At 32.6% G+C, this 18013-nt stretch overlaps 1 protein-coding gene across 2 annotated transcripts in view; it reads left to right on the forward strand.

The window, feature by feature from the left end:
• LOC145306043 (uncharacterized) overlaps positions 1–18013 on the forward strand; it is a 125629-nt gene that overhangs the window by 65464 nt on the left and 42152 nt on the right. The window contains exons 36-54 of one of the 2 annotated variants that reach the window (XM_080147972.1): positions 2026–2097; positions 3200–3269; positions 4019–4077; positions 4667–4748; positions 6408–6542; positions 7835–7981; positions 8558–8686; positions 9297–9386; positions 9710–9781; positions 12784–12907; positions 13093–13188; positions 13348–13427; positions 13693–13836; positions 14130–14300; positions 14431–14489; positions 14825–14888; positions 15216–15318; positions 15536–15622; positions 16022–16126. In XM_080147972.1, the coding sequence (XP_080004098.1) occupies positions 2026–2097; positions 3200–3269; positions 4019–4077; positions 4667–4748; positions 6408–6542; positions 7835–7981; positions 8558–8686; positions 9297–9386; positions 9710–9781; positions 12784–12907; positions 13093–13188; positions 13348–13427; positions 13693–13836; positions 14130–14300; positions 14431–14489; positions 14825–14888; positions 15216–15318; positions 15536–15622; positions 16022–16126 (1889 nt within the window). The remainder of the gene's footprint in view (positions 1–2025; positions 2098–3199; positions 3270–4018; positions 4078–4666; positions 4749–6407; positions 6543–7834; positions 7982–8557; positions 8687–9296; positions 9387–9709; positions 9782–12783; positions 12908–13092; positions 13189–13347; positions 13428–13692; positions 13837–14129; positions 14301–14430; positions 14490–14824; positions 14889–15215; positions 15319–15535; positions 15623–16021; positions 16127–18013) is intronic. The other variant, XM_080147974.1, reaches the window with a different exon arrangement.

Raw genomic sequence — 18013 nt, forward strand, 5'->3', positions numbered from 1 at the left:
AAAAAATATATTTGGGATTAAACTCTACCTTCCTCAAGTGCCCCTAGAGGCCTCTAGGGGCGAAGCTGTTAGTATTAAATAAGCCAACAAATAAGAATAAAAGAATGTGTTTACAAAACTTTGGGTACCAGTATAATTTACAGTCCCATATCTCCTCCCTCCCTGGGTAAACTAGACTACTTGGCAGATTACCAAAAATACAATTTTCTTATTTTGAAAAAATATCAGCTGTGAAATAAAATGTTGTTTAGAAAAAAACAAAATATTTATTTTTTATTTTGTTACATAAAGTAGTAAGGTTTTGAATAAATCTTGGGTATATTTCCTTTTATGACAAGCTTTTTTTTCAATGTACACAAAAACGTTATAATATTGTAGAATATTAACTAAACTATTCAAAAAACCGGTATTCGCTAGCTTAAATTTTCGTTGTTTTAATTGAAAACTAACAAAAATAATTACCTTTAATGAAAAAATGTCAATCTCACACTTTCAAATGCGTAAATATATAATATATACATAGTTAATTTTTTTTTTCTAAAAATAAAGGTTTAACTTTTCTAGCAGTTTTCAAAAGTTTTGTAATGTTTACTCATTTGTCATTTGCATGGCCCAAAGGACCTCCAAAATGGCTTGCCTTAAAACAGCTTAGTTTATACGTGGTTTTCAGCTATCGTGTGGGGACAACATATAGTAAATTTGACGACCTCTCCATTAGCCCCCCAAATACTATTTAAGATTTATTTCATTTTTTTGTTATACCTTATACCTGCCTTGTAACCCACTTTGTAAAGTTTTAAAAATTAGACAGAAGTAGGGTTGTTCTTTGGTCAACTTTTATGTTTTATAAAATCTACATATTAATAACTTAAGAATAATAATATTTATTAGGGTTGGGCCAGATACTTTTTTGGCCGGATACCGGATAACCGGATATCCGGCGTAAAAAATCAGCCGGATATCCTGTAACCGGATAGTTTAAATATCCAGTATCCGGCCGGATATTGAAAATGGCCAGATATCCAGCCGATTTACCGGCCAAACCGGATATCCGGCCCAACCCTAATATTTATATTTGTTAATGTTGCGCTACTATTGACAGATTGTCCTCGTTTACTCGGAAATAATTTCCTTCTATGAATGCATCCTTATTTTTCTTTAAAATTTGTGTGTCACAACTCAGAGAACTATGGGGATAAGACAATAGCATATAAATTGATGTACATCCCCAATGATGATACACAAAATTACCCCTTCTGTAGATTACATTCGGTGGTTTAAACTTTTCAATACTCAACTAAATGAACTAACCAATCAAAATTCAGTAAAAGTTACAAGGTTGTTAAGCTAGGGATTAAGAAAACGTTATTATAAGACTTTGGGTAATTGTGTAATAAACAGTCCAATGTCCCATCCCTCCCTGGTCACAACTAGGTTGAAAAATGTTTGAAAAAAAACTATTGTTCATTATTTTCTAAATATACACATATACACTTGGGTAATAGGCAGGGCTCGGCAGCAGCGCGCCAGCCGTCTGTAAGCCTCAGGGAAATCATCCTTTTACTATTAAAAAATAACAGCTGGAAGTCTAAACCTGACCAAAATCTGGCAATACATTTTTTCTAAAATAATTTTTCAAAGTATCTAAATGGGTTTAAACCTAAGGCTCAGTCGCGGCTGCCGAGCCCCGGAAATTGGGTCCGAGAGCCGCCATAATATGCAAACCGCTACTGTTGCACCTCACCTAAAGTAATCAATAAACAAATGAAAAACTTTACCAGAGACGTACAAGGGGCCGGGGGGGGGGGGGGGGGGTTACAGTGTTGTGTAGTTTAACCCTCCTCAATCTTTGAAACCTCTGATTTTTTTATTAAAAAGTTTGGACGTCTCTGAATATCCCACCTCTTTATTTTCAAACTACTATAAGATTGGAGGGCGTTCAGTGCTCGATAGACACTTTAAAGGAAAGCACCAAGAATTTATTTTTGGGAATCCTTTTTTGACATTTTTGTTTGTTTGTTTTAGGGAACAAAAGCAACGCGAGGATGAAGTAAGGGGACAAATTCTGGCGGATCAAAAGAAACTGGAACAGCTCAGGTACAATCATTTCTCAGATGGCCCTTGGGACCTACAAAACAGTAGTTTCCAAATAAGATTGTCTGTGTGGCTGCAATATGAAATAACAAAGCGGACTTCATTAATTTTTAACTTCAATTATTTTTTCGGCTTAGACCAATAGAATTGTTATTTATCGCATCATATTATAAACAGCTTTCCGCATATTGTAAAATAAAAAAAATGATTCCAGTTATAAAAAGATGATTCCAGTTTTGTTGCCCTCTGTGGGACTGTAGGCCCAGACGAACAAAACTTGAATAAATTTTACTATTTTTATTATTAATTTATTATTCATTGAACAGTTTTTTTTCATTCAAATCTTTTTCTAACTTCACAAAGCATTAATTAGCCTAATATGTGTTTTTATATATACATTTTGTCTTTTTTTTTTATAATATTGGTATGGAAAAATATTCTATTAATAAATATGATCATATTTATTTATGGGTATAAAATAACCAATAAACCTATAATATTGGTTACAAATAATTCACTAATTTCGTCGTTCATAAAATACGTCGTTTACAAAATCGAATTTTAAATTTTTTTGAGGTACTTTCTTTTCATCACCCCCTCACCCACTTCCTCCTTTCATTGGTGGCATAGTTTTATATTTCTCTGGGGTGGGTGGTGGTACCCTAACCCAAAATAGTTATAAACCTTACCGGGACGTGTGCAAAGCTACCCTATTAAGGAGAACCCGATTGGTTCAGCGAATAACGAGATCCTTCGGTACAAACAGACAAACATCCTGTTACTTTATTATAAGAACTAGCGGCTTCGCCCCTAGCCTCTAGGGGCTTTGCCCCTAGAGGTGATAAATTTTTTTTTGGGGGGGGGGTTGGGGGTGTCCCACCCCCCAAGAAAATAGCCTAAAACCACCACAGGACCAGTAGGTATATTCCCTGAAGAGTAGACTCCGATCGGTTTAGTGGTTACCGAGATCTTAAGGGACGGACGGACAGACAGACAGACAGACAGACAGACGGACGGAAAGACAGACAGACGGACAGACAGACAGACAGACATCGTTCTACTTTGTATTATAGATTGCTGTTGTTAATTATATAATTATTTTTAGAGAGGAGCAATTGAAGCAAGAGGAAGAAAGAGAAGAAATTCGAAGGCTTGAAATTGAAAGATTAAAACAGGCAAAATATCTTAATCTTCAAGTGAACCTAAACCTAGCCCCCCCCCCCTCCCCCCAAATACCTTGATATTATCATAAAATGGATAAGTAAATGGGAGGTCAATAGATCTTATAGAATTAAAGTATACATTTTTTTAATCTGAGCTTCCACATTTATTTAACATGGAGGAGGTGGGACATTAAAGTTTAAATTAAATATATTGGTTCCCAAAGTCTTATAAACACGCTCTCTTTTTCGATGGCTTTTAAAAACTTTGGGTACTTTTATTCCAAATAAGTAATGTGCATAATCATCATTGGTGATGGACTTCAATTTTTCTTTCATTGTCTTTTCCCTTAAGATTCCTGTGATAGATGGGTCAATGGTATGATTGTACAAAGTAACATTGTCCGTACTTTTGTACAAATAATTCAAAACTACAAAAGGGGTTATTTTGTCATAATTATCATAATTGGGGGATAAATGAATGATCTAAAGGGGTAAGAAAATAAACAAAAAATATATAATGATGATAAACAAAACTACTCCATGTGCAGATAAAAATTGTTGGTTGAAAAGTTTGGACACTACTAGTTTGAAAACAACCAATAATAATTCAACAAAAGTTATAAAGTTTTTAAACAAACCCACGATATTACTTGCTATTAAACATTGTGTACCAGTGTAATACAGTCTAATGCCACCTCCCACTCTGGGAGTTGAAGGTCTTTTTGTTGCATATGAGATTAAGGTATAATACCTGTTAACAGATCCAAGAAGATCAGATCAGATTGGAGGAGGAGAGAAGAAGGCAACAAGAACAAATTAGGTAAACTATAGCGTAACCACAGCTGTATAAGTTCGTAAATTGTCATAGCATCCATAAAAGTATTTAAACTGAATTTAATGTATGCTTATTGGCATAATGAAAATAGATTAACTGGTGTAAAGATGCTTTCCCTCAAGTGACTACCGACCACTGAACCCCCATCATTATAGAAAAAATGTGGAAATAAGAGCGGGTAGTTTTTTAACCCCTACAGTTACACCTAACCCCATTGTAAAACTATTAAAATGCCAAAATATTAGCCAATATGGAACTGCAACTGCAAGCTTTAAAGGGCAAAACTAACATTACAGACTGGCGGACAGAAGGACAGACATATTTACTTATAGAGTAGCTTCGGTAGGTTAAAATCAAAGTGCTTGTTCGAATCCCCTCTTTCATATTTTGAAAAAAAAATTATTATAAAAGGGTGGGTAAAGTCGGTAGATTTTCGTGTTATTTTTTGGTTAGGTTAGATTATATTGGGCACCGCAGATATAGGCCTGGTAGGGTTTAGGCAAAGTGGAAAAAGTGACCTAACCCCCTTACTTTCTAGTTATTTTAAAAACAAGTGAAAACAAAATCATTTTAGGCTTGAACAGTTGCGGCTAGAAGAAGAAAAGAAAAAGCAAGAACAGTTGCAGAGAGAAAGACAGGAGCAGTATCAAAAACAGGTAAATATGTCATGTCAGACGAATGACATATACAGGGTGCGCCACATAAAACCGGACTTTTTCTAAATTGTAAACAAATTAACATAAAATCGTCAATTTAAAAGATTTTGTTAAATTTTAAAAACTGGGAAGCAAACTAGGTATATGACTATTAGATCATTGAATAAAATCGCCGCCATCATCAATCAACGCCTCTACCCGCCTCCTCAACCGCAGGCAATGCCAGGTCAAAATGTACCTGTCCAAGCTGGCGAAGTTCTCCTTGATAGTGGCAATGAGGGAGGTCTTTGTGGTATGAGCACGTCTATTGGTGCATGCTTCAAAGTAGCTCCACGATTTTCACGATTTTACACGATTTTTAACGTTTTTGACATCTCTAAATCTACCACGTTTCACTTTGCCGAAGTATTACAGCTAAGCCATTTTAGATAGAGAGCTCTAGTCTTTTCTAGTGTCTTATTTATGTATCTAACAGTATCCCCAGCAAGTTACATAACTCTAACTCATCTACAGATGGGCTGAGGTCCGATTTAGTGGGCCCTAGTCGAGAATCCAGATTATATCACCAGCGCATTTCGAATCTGCCTTGTTGAACATAAGCGCGGCCAGCTCGGATTACAAGCCCATCTTCGACCAAAGATTTTTTTTGTGCTAAAAGTTCATTACCTAAGCTTTTTATAGTGGGGTCAAACGTCCTGATTGGTCAAGTAGTTTTGACGTTATGACCGTTTTAAAAAAGTCCGGTTTTATGTGGCGCACCCTGTATATTTAGAGTAAGAGGAATGTCTTAGCCTATTAATGATTTTAAAAATGTAGGTGTATAATTGACAGCAAAACTGTGAATATGACAATAACTATATTTTTGTCATGCCCTCTAAATATGCAGGTGGTAATTTGACAATAAAACTGTGTTTATGACAGTAGGATGAATGTATTGTTGCTAGTCGTAGATCTGCTATGTACCCTATTTTAAGCATGCAGATAAAGACTTCTAGATATGGGTACTAAGTTGTTGGTTGTCTTTTGGTTGTTACTTTACCAGTTATCCTTGGTGTTTAAGCAAGCATTTTAAGGGATAAAGCAATGCACTTTAAATTTATATACATCTCTAAAGGTGATAAAGAAAATTACATAATTTTTAAGCATCAAACCCCCTCTTTATTTTGGTTAGGATAGGTTTGGTTAAATTGGCTTCTAGATAGATAGTTCCGCATGGTTAGGGCACTGCAGGTAAAAACTCTGCAGGGATTGGGCATAAGTAAAAAATCCTTATTTAATATCTCTTAAACACAACGGTGAGGGATTTTGTGATTCGAAGGAACTTTAAGGGTAAGCCCTAACTAATAGATCATGAAATGGTACTTATTTATCTCCATGAAGGGATTGTCTGGCTTTCTCATCGTAGAGAACGCTATAGACGAAGCAATTAAACTAATTGTGTAATTTTAAATTGTATTTATGATTTTCTTAATTCAATTGCTTCATGTGATTTACTTTCCTTATCGTCTGACCATTTTTTGGTCCTATCTTTTATACATATCAATCGATTTTTATCTATGATTTTATTTATTTGATAATCTATTTATAACAATGAATTGATATCGCATCCTTTAAAACCCAATAAATTATATAATAATAATAATAATGATCTTGTTACAGGAAGAGGAGATGATGGCCAAATCTAAGGCCATGGATATCAGGAAACAGGAGATGGAAAGATTGAGGGCGGAAAAATTGAGACAAAACTCCATGAGTCCACATGAAAAACTTATACAAGATAGGTTGAGACAACAGGTATAATATATACATGTTTGTAGGGTCGGGGAGGGAGGGGACATTGGGCTGTTTGTTACACTAGTTCCCAAAGTTTTATGATAATGTTTTCTTATTCGGTGGCTAAACACTTTGGGGACTTTTATTGCATTTTGACTGGTTAGTTTATTAAGTTGAGTGTCCAAATGTTTCAAGTTTCAACCAATAATTGTAATCTAAAGAGGTTTAGTTTTGAGTATCATTATGTACAATGTACATCAATTTATCGGCTATTGTCTTATCCATTTAGATCCCTGGTGTAGATTAGATTTACTCAGGGATATACAGGATTAAGCCTCTGGATGATAAATTGATGTTTATTCCCAATTATTGAAAGATAAAAATCCCTTTCTGTTAGATTACAAACCAATCAAACATTAATAAAAATCCTCAAAGTTTATAAGCTAACGAGTCAAAGAACTCTTTTATAAAACAATAGGTACTAGTATAATTTACAGTCCAATGTCCCCTCCCCGCCTGAATCTAGTGCTATTTACTTTACCTAATTGAAACACATTTATTTTTGTTTTTGAAATTCATCTTACTAAATTAAAGGTCAGCTGTATATTTAACAAGGATTACAACATCCTTAAGAAGCGAGTAAAAGAAATAAATTTATGTGAATAAATCGAGGCTTCTTGGTCAGAACTTTTAGCAGAACATTTTCGAGGTCTTTATTTATCTAGTAGACTTCAATTATTTCTATTCTATAAATCCTACTTATGACAGTTGTAATTTCCACTTTAAAAAAATGCAATCTTAAATAGTTGAAGAACTTTTTGTTTCTACAGAACGTTTCAGACAAAACGATGAAAGTTTGGAATTATTTAGTAGCTTCACTACTAAATAAATATGGTATTAACAAATTTAAATAGATATTTTCTTATAAGAAAGTTTTATACAATTCTTATGTAAATGTAACAGGATGTTTAACTGCCTGTTTGTAAGAAAGGATCTCGCCATCCTTTGGGGGGAGGTTAACCCATGAAAAGAATGAGAACCAATTTTTTTATTATTTTTTCCTAATACAGCTGCAATTGAAGTAGAGGTTCGACTTCTTATCGTTATAGAATTTATCAGTTGGACGTATTCTTTTGTATAATGGAGTAGCCATGTGACGTAATAAAAATGAAGGATTATTCATCTTTTTGTTATGGATTTTCTTTCCCATTTCTTCTCTCATCTCTCTCATCTTTATGACGTCACGTGGCTTTTTTTTGTCCAGCTACCTTATGGACTTTATTGGGTTTTAACTCTAATTTAAACTAATTTAGGAGAAGCTGCGCGAAGAGCAACTATTGGAAGAGGCGAAAATTCGCCAAGAGAAACTGAATTTGATACGTCAAGAGGAGACCCTACTACTCAGACAAGAGGAGATGCTCAAACAAATTCAGGAGGAAAAGATGAAATTATTGAAACAGGTTGGTCATACTGGCTCTTTCCCTGAAAGTCACTAATTTTGTAAATGACGAAAGTCACTCAAAAATTAGACATGTGACGTCAGAAAAATGAGGGAAATGAGAGGAGAGGTGGGAAAGAAAACCCCTAAAAAAGAGATGGACAATCGCTCATTTTTGTGACGTCACATGTCTGATTTTTGAGTGACTTTCTCCATTTATCTAATTTTTACATTTAATGGAGATAATGTAGGGTGTAGTTTTTCGTTTGTTTATGACTTTAGGTTTGGTTATGCTAGGTTATATTGGTAATATGGTAGTCCCGCAGGGTTATGATGTCTCAGAGGATTTTGCTCTCTCTCAGGGGTTAGGAAAAGGAAAAAATACCTCCCCCCCTATTTTATTTTTTTCCAAAACAGGGTCTGCGGTTCAAATCTCGATAAGAACTTTAAGGGAAAGGTCCGTTTTTTTCTAAAGGTCATTATTTGTAAGTTTTCTTTGGTTAGTTCAAAATATCTAAAACAATTTTCACAATCTTCAGATTAAGCTTTGATATAAATAAAATTAGTACAGGCAGAAAGACATTCTACCCTTTTTTAGGAGGATATGATTCGTGACAGACAGCAAGACAGGTTGAAACAAGTACGAGCTGAAAAAGAGTTGCTAGAACAACAAGAAAAAATGCTGAAACTCCGAGAGGAACAACTGGTCAGAGAGAGGAGAAGACAGGTACACTTTTATCCCTTCCAATTCGATTTATTTCCGCTGGATTAAAACCAGTTTGTAGCCTAATGATAAGTCATGGATCGTTTTTGTAATTTTTAAATTAAAAAATATTCCAGTTTTGTTCCCACCGATACATGATTTTTTTTTAGTATAGCTAAGACGAACCCTAATGATTTATCTAGATTAGATATCTTGTATATAATTCCTTATATTTTATTCAGTTTTTTAGGTCTAGACAATTAATTTGACAAAATAAGTATTTTAAAATTTTATTAAAAAAGAAACTTTAACACATACATAATCAAACATCAAATAGATATATCAATTTAAAATTTTTGTCAAATATATCAAATTATGGTATAACGTTGTTATTAGAAATCTTCTCTAATATTCACTTGATATATGTTGATAACTGATAAGAGGTAAATGTTTTTTTTTCTCGGCTGCTATTAAAGATTAATATATTTTTTTAAGGATTACCCTTAAAATTATCATTTTAAAAATATTTTACATATAGGACAATTAATGATATCAAAATGTTTAATATTTCTGTGTTTTAATACTAATGGGTATTGTTATTTTTGTTTCATACTTCATATCTCTAAAATTTCAGGATAGATTAAGAGAGGAGGCTTTAAATTTGAAGAGGCAAGAAGAAGAAATCAGAAGAAGACAAGAGGAAATTGCCAAAGAACTTTTGAGGGTAAGCATAACATTTATAAGTTATTGAAAAATATTTAAATTTCTTGTAAAAATATTTTTAAAGGATATATCATAGCATACCGAATTGACAATTGAAACAATCTAAAAATACGCCTTTTAAAACCAATGGTATAGTACTTGTTTATCTAAATAATAAGTAAAAGTTCACTAAAATTGTCCCATTATGTTTTCTGTTTTTATAAAAATTTGGCCAATTTATTATCAGTTATGAAAAAAACGTATTTTGAGTAGTAATAAATGTGAATATAATGTTTTAAATAAACAAAAAATAATTTTAAAATTTACTAAAAGCTTTTTTTACAGGGTGGTGACATTAAACTGGAAAGTGAGGGAGAGGTGATGGTTTGTCAACCCAGGGAAAGTCAAGTTTTTCAGGTAAGCCTCTAAAAAAGAGTCAAAATCTTAATAAGTTAGTAACTTCTTTTTCACTTACATCAGGATACTTATGGGATATGAACAATAAATGATAGATTACCAACCCATCAATATTTACTAATCGTATCTGAAGTTTACAAGCCAAAGAAGGAAAAATATTTTTTTCCTCAAAACTTTGGGAACAATAAAGTTACAATAGGGTGTATATAATTTCTAATTAACTAAAAAAATTTTACATTAATGATAAATCAATAACTCAAATCTCAAAAATTGGGCATCGTTGTTAAAAATTAACAATATCTAATAAATAACTATAAAAAAGCTTGAAGAAACATAATTAAATTGTTTAAAACAAACATTAAATTTTGGACTTAATTGTCAGCTTTTATCATATAAATCATACGATTAAAAAAAACTTCTTAGACAGAAACATACATACCTACATAAATGATACATAATACTCTTTAAATGCTAATACATAATTATAAAATACAATGAACAAGAAGATAAAGTTAAAAAGGTGTTGAAAAAACATCTACAAGATTTTTACTAACTGTATTGATTTAACTTTTAAGAGAATTAATTTTACAATATTGAAACTGTAATCATCAATGTTAGATACTATAATTATGTAGTCATTGAAAATCCTCAGCTAAAATTACATCATGAATACTATGTCAAAAAGGGACCATTTTACATTTAATATTGATAATCTGAAGCTTAGCATTGTGTAACTAATAATATTTTACCTTTTTAAACTAAGTCTTGATGAGCAGAAAAATTATACCTTTGTGGCATTGTTTAAATTAAACTTTCAAATGCTGTTACCTTGTTATGAAAACAATCTGGAAACTTAATTTAACTAATAGTCAATTCGAAGCTGTTCTCGATAATAACCTTTCTATGATCACCAGATAATGTTTAGGTTAGTTTTAGGAATTTCTTTTAGAGTTGTCAAAAATCATTTTAGCTCTTGTAGAATATTCTATGATAACATCCAGGAGCCCAATTGCTGACATCCCCAACCACAGGCCTAGTGCACTTCCTAAACAGCAAAAAAAGTAAATTTTCATGTTTTAATTATTAATATGTTTTTTGGTACAGACAGAAGTCAATAAATCAGCAGCAACTCAAAAGTTAATTATGAAAGAGATTTTTTAAAATTTTAATGAGTTGCTGCTACATCCTTAGAGGCCTTTATGGGTAATTAAGCAAAGGAAGAGTGGGAAGTCAACTCAGACCTTTTAATTTTAGTTTTTAGTGAGGATGATAGCATCCTCAAACATAAATGTTGAACATTCGCTTGACATATCAGACACTTTACTAAAAAGGAAAACCTTATTAGTTTAGCGGTCAGCTAGATCCGTTACAACATACAAATTGAGATGATCTTTATCAGGATTTGCTGAAAAATTGGTAAATAAGATTTCTACATACCTAGCTCAACAATCAGAGTGAAGGCATCATAGCTAAGCATCAGTTTGTGCTTGATTACTTCTTGATCATGCAAGATGTTCAGAACAGCATGTTTGGGATAGTTTGAAGTCTTTGATATCAAATCAAGAGAAATCCTTAAATTCTTGCAAGGTGGTGTGCAATTTGTTTGTAAATCCAAGTTGGAGTTTAGTCTTACTGACAAATTAACTGCACTGTCATTTTTCTCTTTTAAACCTGTACTACACTTTGTCGTATTTCCTGGAAACCAGAATGGTATGCAACCATACAAATCCAGAAGTTTGACTTCTACTGCCTTCTCAACACATTCTCCATAGCTGTATCCTATTTTGTCATAATCAGTGCAATCATCTCCATCCTTTATTGTTTCATCAAATAGAATGTAGGATACTTTGTGCCAACTGAATTCATACAAACCAGTTTTTTCATGTCCTTTCAGTTGGATGGATTTGCCAAGTATTTGCTCTGCTCTAAACTTTGTGCTTTGGTAGGGATCAAGAATTAAAAGCTTTAAAGTTTTCTTTGAATTAAATTGTGCTGAATTATTCAATGTAACATTTTCAACTTTCATACAGAATCCATAAGGCAATAGGAACACCTTTGATGCATTATGACTTCTATCATACTGAACAATATCAAGATCATTGTAATCATGTTCGTATAGATTTTCTAGCAGTTCAGTCCCATTTTCATAACCTCTTGAATGGGCAATCCAAGTTGGGGTTTTAGTTCCATTAAGAAATCCAGAGAGATAGCCAGAGTTTGATTCATATCCAATTTGTTTTGCCTTGGTGTAATTAAATTGATCTTCCTGACAAATGTACATCAGGGGCTTTTGAATATTATTCAGCCTTTCTACTGAGGTTTCTCTTACTTTTGGCTTAGATGCATATTTGTTGAATGCTTGTTGCATTTGGAAAATGAAGAATGCAATCGCACAAAACTGAAAAAAAGTTCTCAGGAGTAACAAAGCCTGTGTCATGACTAACAAAAGCCTGTGTCACGACTAATACAAGGATCAGCAGAAACTATCCAGAAATACTTTTTGGGTAAAGAAGTTTCTTCTCTAACTAATTTTTACAAATATATTTTTGTTAAAAGGTGTAAACAAAAAGCTCTTTCAAGGTACAATGGTTATGTGTATCAATATTTGATAAGTATATTCATCCCTGATATTATTAGATTTAATATTAGTGGTAAATTTTCCAATATCATTTCTATTTTACAAGTTATTGGGTAAGTGGATTCGATTCACACTTTATGTGCGCATATAGTTTAAATTTAGTCGAAATAATATCTATTTTCTGTAATTCTTTTTGTTAAGAAATTTGGCCTTAACCATTAAGTTTCATATTTGTTCATTTTAAACACATTCATCAGGATATAACCTGGGTATGCAAGTTTATATTTATATGTAAAGAACTAATGTTAAACAATGATACTTTATGATTTAAGTAAATAATTAACATATTTATACAATGCATAAAGTTTTCTGATTAAATCATCTTTTAAAAGGATGATTATGATTGATATTGACTCATGTTTAGGGAAGAAAGCCTCAGTGTCCTGAGACTCTGTTGGATAGAAACATTGTAGATGTACAGCAGCTGAACACTTCTGATTGGTCAAGCAGTGATGCTGAATCACTCATGCCCAATAAGAGCCTTAGTCAGGAACTGAATGTAATCAAATGATTGAATGTAAAAATTATTGTTTACCTCATAAGCTTGATATTAAACCAATGCCTCTTAATAAGTATGTAAATCTAATGCTTATAACATAAAGTTGAAGCAAAATATTTAGTTTTTGTATGTTTAATTGATACTTACCTAACTCTTTTATTACCATTCTGTGGTAGCAGGGGGGAAGAGGAAAGAGTCACCAAGATTTGGCCACATATCTAGAGGCAAATGAAAATTATGATTCCAATCCATTCAACATTCCATTTTCAGGTAGGTTTTACCAAATTAGCATTCTTATATACATACATATTAAACTTAGCGCTGTTTAATTTCAAAGTTTATTATCTAAAAAGGGATCTTATGAATATATAATGAGGCCCATGATTTCTCTCTGAATATTTGAAGAAGTAGATCATGATTTGATTTTAGGAGAAGAAGAGGAGAAATTTGAGGAGGGTAGTGGTTCCAGTGATGAAGATACCATGGAGGAAGATTGCTATGAATGCAAGGTAATTGTTGATATTAAAATATATTTATTAAAGTAATCAATGTTCTAACAGAATTGATTGTATGGGAGAATGTTTGTTAGAAATAAAATAACAGATTTAGAAATTAATTGCTAGAATAAATTATATCTTGATAAAAAGAAATATTGTTTGAGGGATTTTAACTTTATGCACATTTAAAATGTTCTGATTGAGATTAATATACATATATAAATGGATTTAAAGTTTTTATTTGTAAATTAATCCAATGATGTTTTATTTTATGTAGGTTGAAGTGAAACAACAGAATACCCATGTACCCACAAGTGTGAGAACCATTGAGACTGTTATAGATGTTCCTGGTTGGGCCCCTATCACTCCATATCTGAATGTATCCAAGCACCTTCCAACTTCCAGCCAGGATGAAGTACAGGTTTTAGAGGATTTTCTTGATCGATTTGTTGATCAATAGGTTGATCAATTGATTGATAAAATTGGTTGATCAATTGGTTGATCAATTGGTTGATCAATTAGTTGATCAATTGGTTCATCTGTTGGTTCATTTGTCGGTTTAATAATTAGTTCATCAATTGATTTATCAATTATTGCATTAAATGTTTCAACAATTGGTTCATTATTTTGTTTATAAATTAGTTATAAATGAATTTATCAGTCTCCCACATAACTAATCTATGTTTATAATTAACAAATCTCTTTTCCATTCAGTATAAAACAGCTGGTATAGTGACCTCTCCAGAGAGTGTAATGACCTCCACGAACATGATCACAACACCAGACAGCAGCATGTCCCTGCACAGCCAGCTGTCCAACCCTGACTTGGATATGCTGTCCAGCTGTCCTGCTTCCCCTCTACCACCTGTACCACCTCTGCCACAGGTTAGATTCATCATCAACATTAATTAACAGGGCTCAGGTTATAAAAAAAACTACTTTTGAGGGGACAATTGATATATATTAGTTTAACAAAAGTGCTTCCTAATCTCTAATGTTCTTATTTTTTTAACAGGGAAATTCTAATCAGAAGCCAGAGGTTTTCCAGACTGTTCAACCAGAAGTACCTCCCAGGTATAACTTTTATCTTATATTATTCTAGATATCTTTCTCTAACTTGCTTTCTATCTATCTGCGTCTCTAGCTACAAATCTTTCTAATTATCTTCCTAAATATTTATCTTGCTTTCTATCTATCTATCTGTCATCCATCTACCATTTAACTACCAATTTCTTTTTAATTTTCTACCATCAAATTATATATCTACCATTTATCTAGATCTACAAATCAAGCTAGCTATATATCCTATTATTTATCTATCTATCTAGATGGCTATTCATCTTAATATCTACCTAACAAATCATCTTTTTTCTTTTAAAAAAATCATTATACAAAGTTTAATTATTTAGGGAGGATTCTTTCAATGTAACCGCTGTTTATTCCAATGATGGCGTAAATCCATTTGGTGAAAAGGTAATTGTTCATTTAGGCTTCATTCTTAATTTTAGGGAGCTTTCCATTCTAGAGAAGGAATGGAGCATAAAAAATAGCTAAAAACAATTTAAAGACTTAAATTTAAAAATAAATTTTGCCTAATCAACTTTGACAAAATTCATTTTCAATGGTGTTTATGCAGACTGAATGTCATGAAAGTGGGCAAGGCTGAAATAGTATCGATATGATAATATTTGATAACATTTTTTGGAGATATTAATTACAAAGAACCAAATTTCATTATTGATATAGATTTTTTCTTAATAATGATACTTTTACAAGGTTGATATCCATTTAATGTTTCAGGTTTCAGTTAGTCAAGCTCCAAGCCAGAGGCGCAGCCTTATTGAAGTTGGCCGACAGCAGCCAATTATACCTGAGAACAGCAGGCTGGCTGTTCCTATGTCAGGTATAGATGAATGCCTTTCAATTGAGATAGATGAACATAAACAGGAAGGGCTAGGAAATTGGGGTGTAAATCACACTGTTATTCAAAGTTTTATAAGTACTTCCTCTCATTGGTAAGTCTAAAATTAGTGTCCCACCCAAATTTTCAACTAATAATTATGACAAAATAACACTATAGTCAAAGTTGTCATCTGTTATCAATCTATCTTTATATTTAGGTATACCTAGTATGCCCATAGTTGTGACTATGCCTAGCCGTCACTCAGGACATGGACAAGACCCTCAGCTCTCCCCTAGACTTGGAGGTAAGTGCAAAAAAGCTATCTTTTGGTAACCTAATCCTAACAGATGAGATAGCCCTAGCAAAATGGGGATAGATGTCACTGCTTTTGGCCTACCTATTCAATTGTCGTCAGGAAATACCCTGTACCCCATCTCTTTTGTAGGTTTTCCCCCCCTTCTCTTTCTCTTATCCTCTACAATGACGTCAATAGAATAGGTAGCCCAAAAGCAGTGACATTTATCCACATTTTCCAATAGCACTTAACACAGCTACCCCCTTTTCTAAGGAACCTTTCTTAGTAGGTCATTCTTTATTTTAAAATTGTAAAAAGGGCTCTTAAAATAACAATCTTGTTTTGGAAAGGATTGTTTTACCTTATAATTTTTTTTCCATTTAAAAGCATTTTTTTTTTAATTTTTAGGACCTGGTAGTGCTTTCCGTCCCTATGCTAGCAGTGAAAACCTTTTTGAACCCAGTATTTTCACAAATAACAAACCTCCTATTGGCTCACAAAATGGACATTTAGGTAAAGTTGCGTAGCTACTCTGTAACTAGTTTTTGTACTTGTACGTTTGTCTTTTGAACTAAATATTTTTACAACTAATAAACCTCCTATTGGCTCACAAATTGGACATTTGGGTAAAGTAGCGTACCTACTCTATAATTATAGTTTGTATCTGTACATTTGTCTGTTTAAACCAAGTGTATTAGAAATTAATAAAACTCCTATAAGAGCTAAAAACATATATATTTAAGAATATGGTTTCATTTGAATGTAATGCTCAGGGACAAGGGAAGTATTCTCTGACCAAAAAGTCTATTAAAATCACGCAATCTAATCACGAAACCTTTATGAGTGTATAATATTATTGATGATTCAACTATTATTAAAAGGGGCTTGTAGTAATTATGTCTGAGTAAAAATTCGCTAATCTAAATTCACTAAACCTTATCAAATGTTTGTAGATTATTAACAGGGATCGGCAGCCGCACGTAAGCCGCGTGTAAGCCTCAGTGAAATCGTCATTTTAATACTATAATATTCAGCTGGATGTATAAAACTGCTCTTTAGCAGACAATCCTTCTTTCTGAAATTTTTTTTTCTGCTCACAAGCAGGTTTAAAAGTGAGGCTGAGGCGCGGCTGCCGAACCCTGATTATTAATGTTATTAGCAGACCGATTAAAAAAAAATAACACAGTAGGGAGATTAAAAAAACATTTTTAAATACTTCCTAAAAATAATATCTTTAAATATTTTTCCTACCCATAAAATTTGTAACTGTTTAAAGACGAAAAACAAAATATTTTGACAAATTTTTACTTTGGCTCATTTTCAAACACTTCCTAATTAACCCTTTAGAGCAAGTTAAAGTAAAAGTTTCAAATTAATTCAATAACTTAAAAACATCTTACTTTAAAGCTCAAAAATAAAATCCTTTGCTCATTACCTATTAAAACAAGGATGACAACATCTATAAAAGCAAAGCTCTGAATTGGAAGAAAATCGAACATTTACACTTATAGAGTGACAGAACTGAATAAACTGAACATATGTCTATGCAAAATTGTAAGTAAATTTGTTGCAAAACTTATCAAATACATGTTACTGTTTAAGGACATACTAACGTTTTTAAGACTAGTTATAGAGAAGCTTCGCTTATAACACTATACCTTGTTGTAATAGGAATCAGTATTAAAAAAATCAGATGACTAGGATAATTTGAACATATAAAGATTTGTTGTAAAAAAAAGTAAAAAATCAGCTTGTTTTAAATAGAAGTACGGACTTTCTAGTAATGATTATAGAGTTGCTGCGCTTATCAATTTGTACCTAACTGCTATAGGAATTAGCATGTGAAGTTTGAAATCGAAAGGACAATCCTAACCTTTTTAGATTAACGAAAAAAGCTAACTGTAACGGATGGACGTACGGACGGACTTATGGACCGACCCTAATTATAGAAAAGCTTCTTTTAAATAGACGTACGGACTTTCTAGTAATGATTATAGAGTTGCTGCGCTTTCGAATTTGTACCTAACTGCTATAGGAATTAGCATATAAAGTTTGAAATCGAAAGGACAATCCTAACCTTTTTAGATTAACGAGAAAAGCTAACTGTAACGGATGGACGTACGGACGGACTTACGGACCGACCCTCATTATAGAAAAGCTTCGCTTTTAAAAAATAAGTGACCTAGAAACATAAAGAACTAAATTCTATTTGACGATCAACTTAATTTAATATAAATCATAAAAAACATATATTGGTGCCTTACCACAAAGTTGCCTATCAAGCACTGATCCCCCTCCTTATTTGAATTATATCTTTTGGTTTCTTTAATGCTATACCAAGACTCCCTCCCCTTTGGTCGTTTACAATTTGTTTTAAATTAATGGTCGGGAAAGTGGGGA

This window comes from Acartia tonsa, chromosome 14, assembly GCF_053477335.1.
Source record: "Acartia tonsa isolate MP-2025a chromosome 14, ASM5347733v1, whole genome shotgun sequence".
NCBI lineage: Eukaryota > Metazoa > Arthropoda > Copepoda > Calanoida > Acartiidae > Acartia > Acartia tonsa.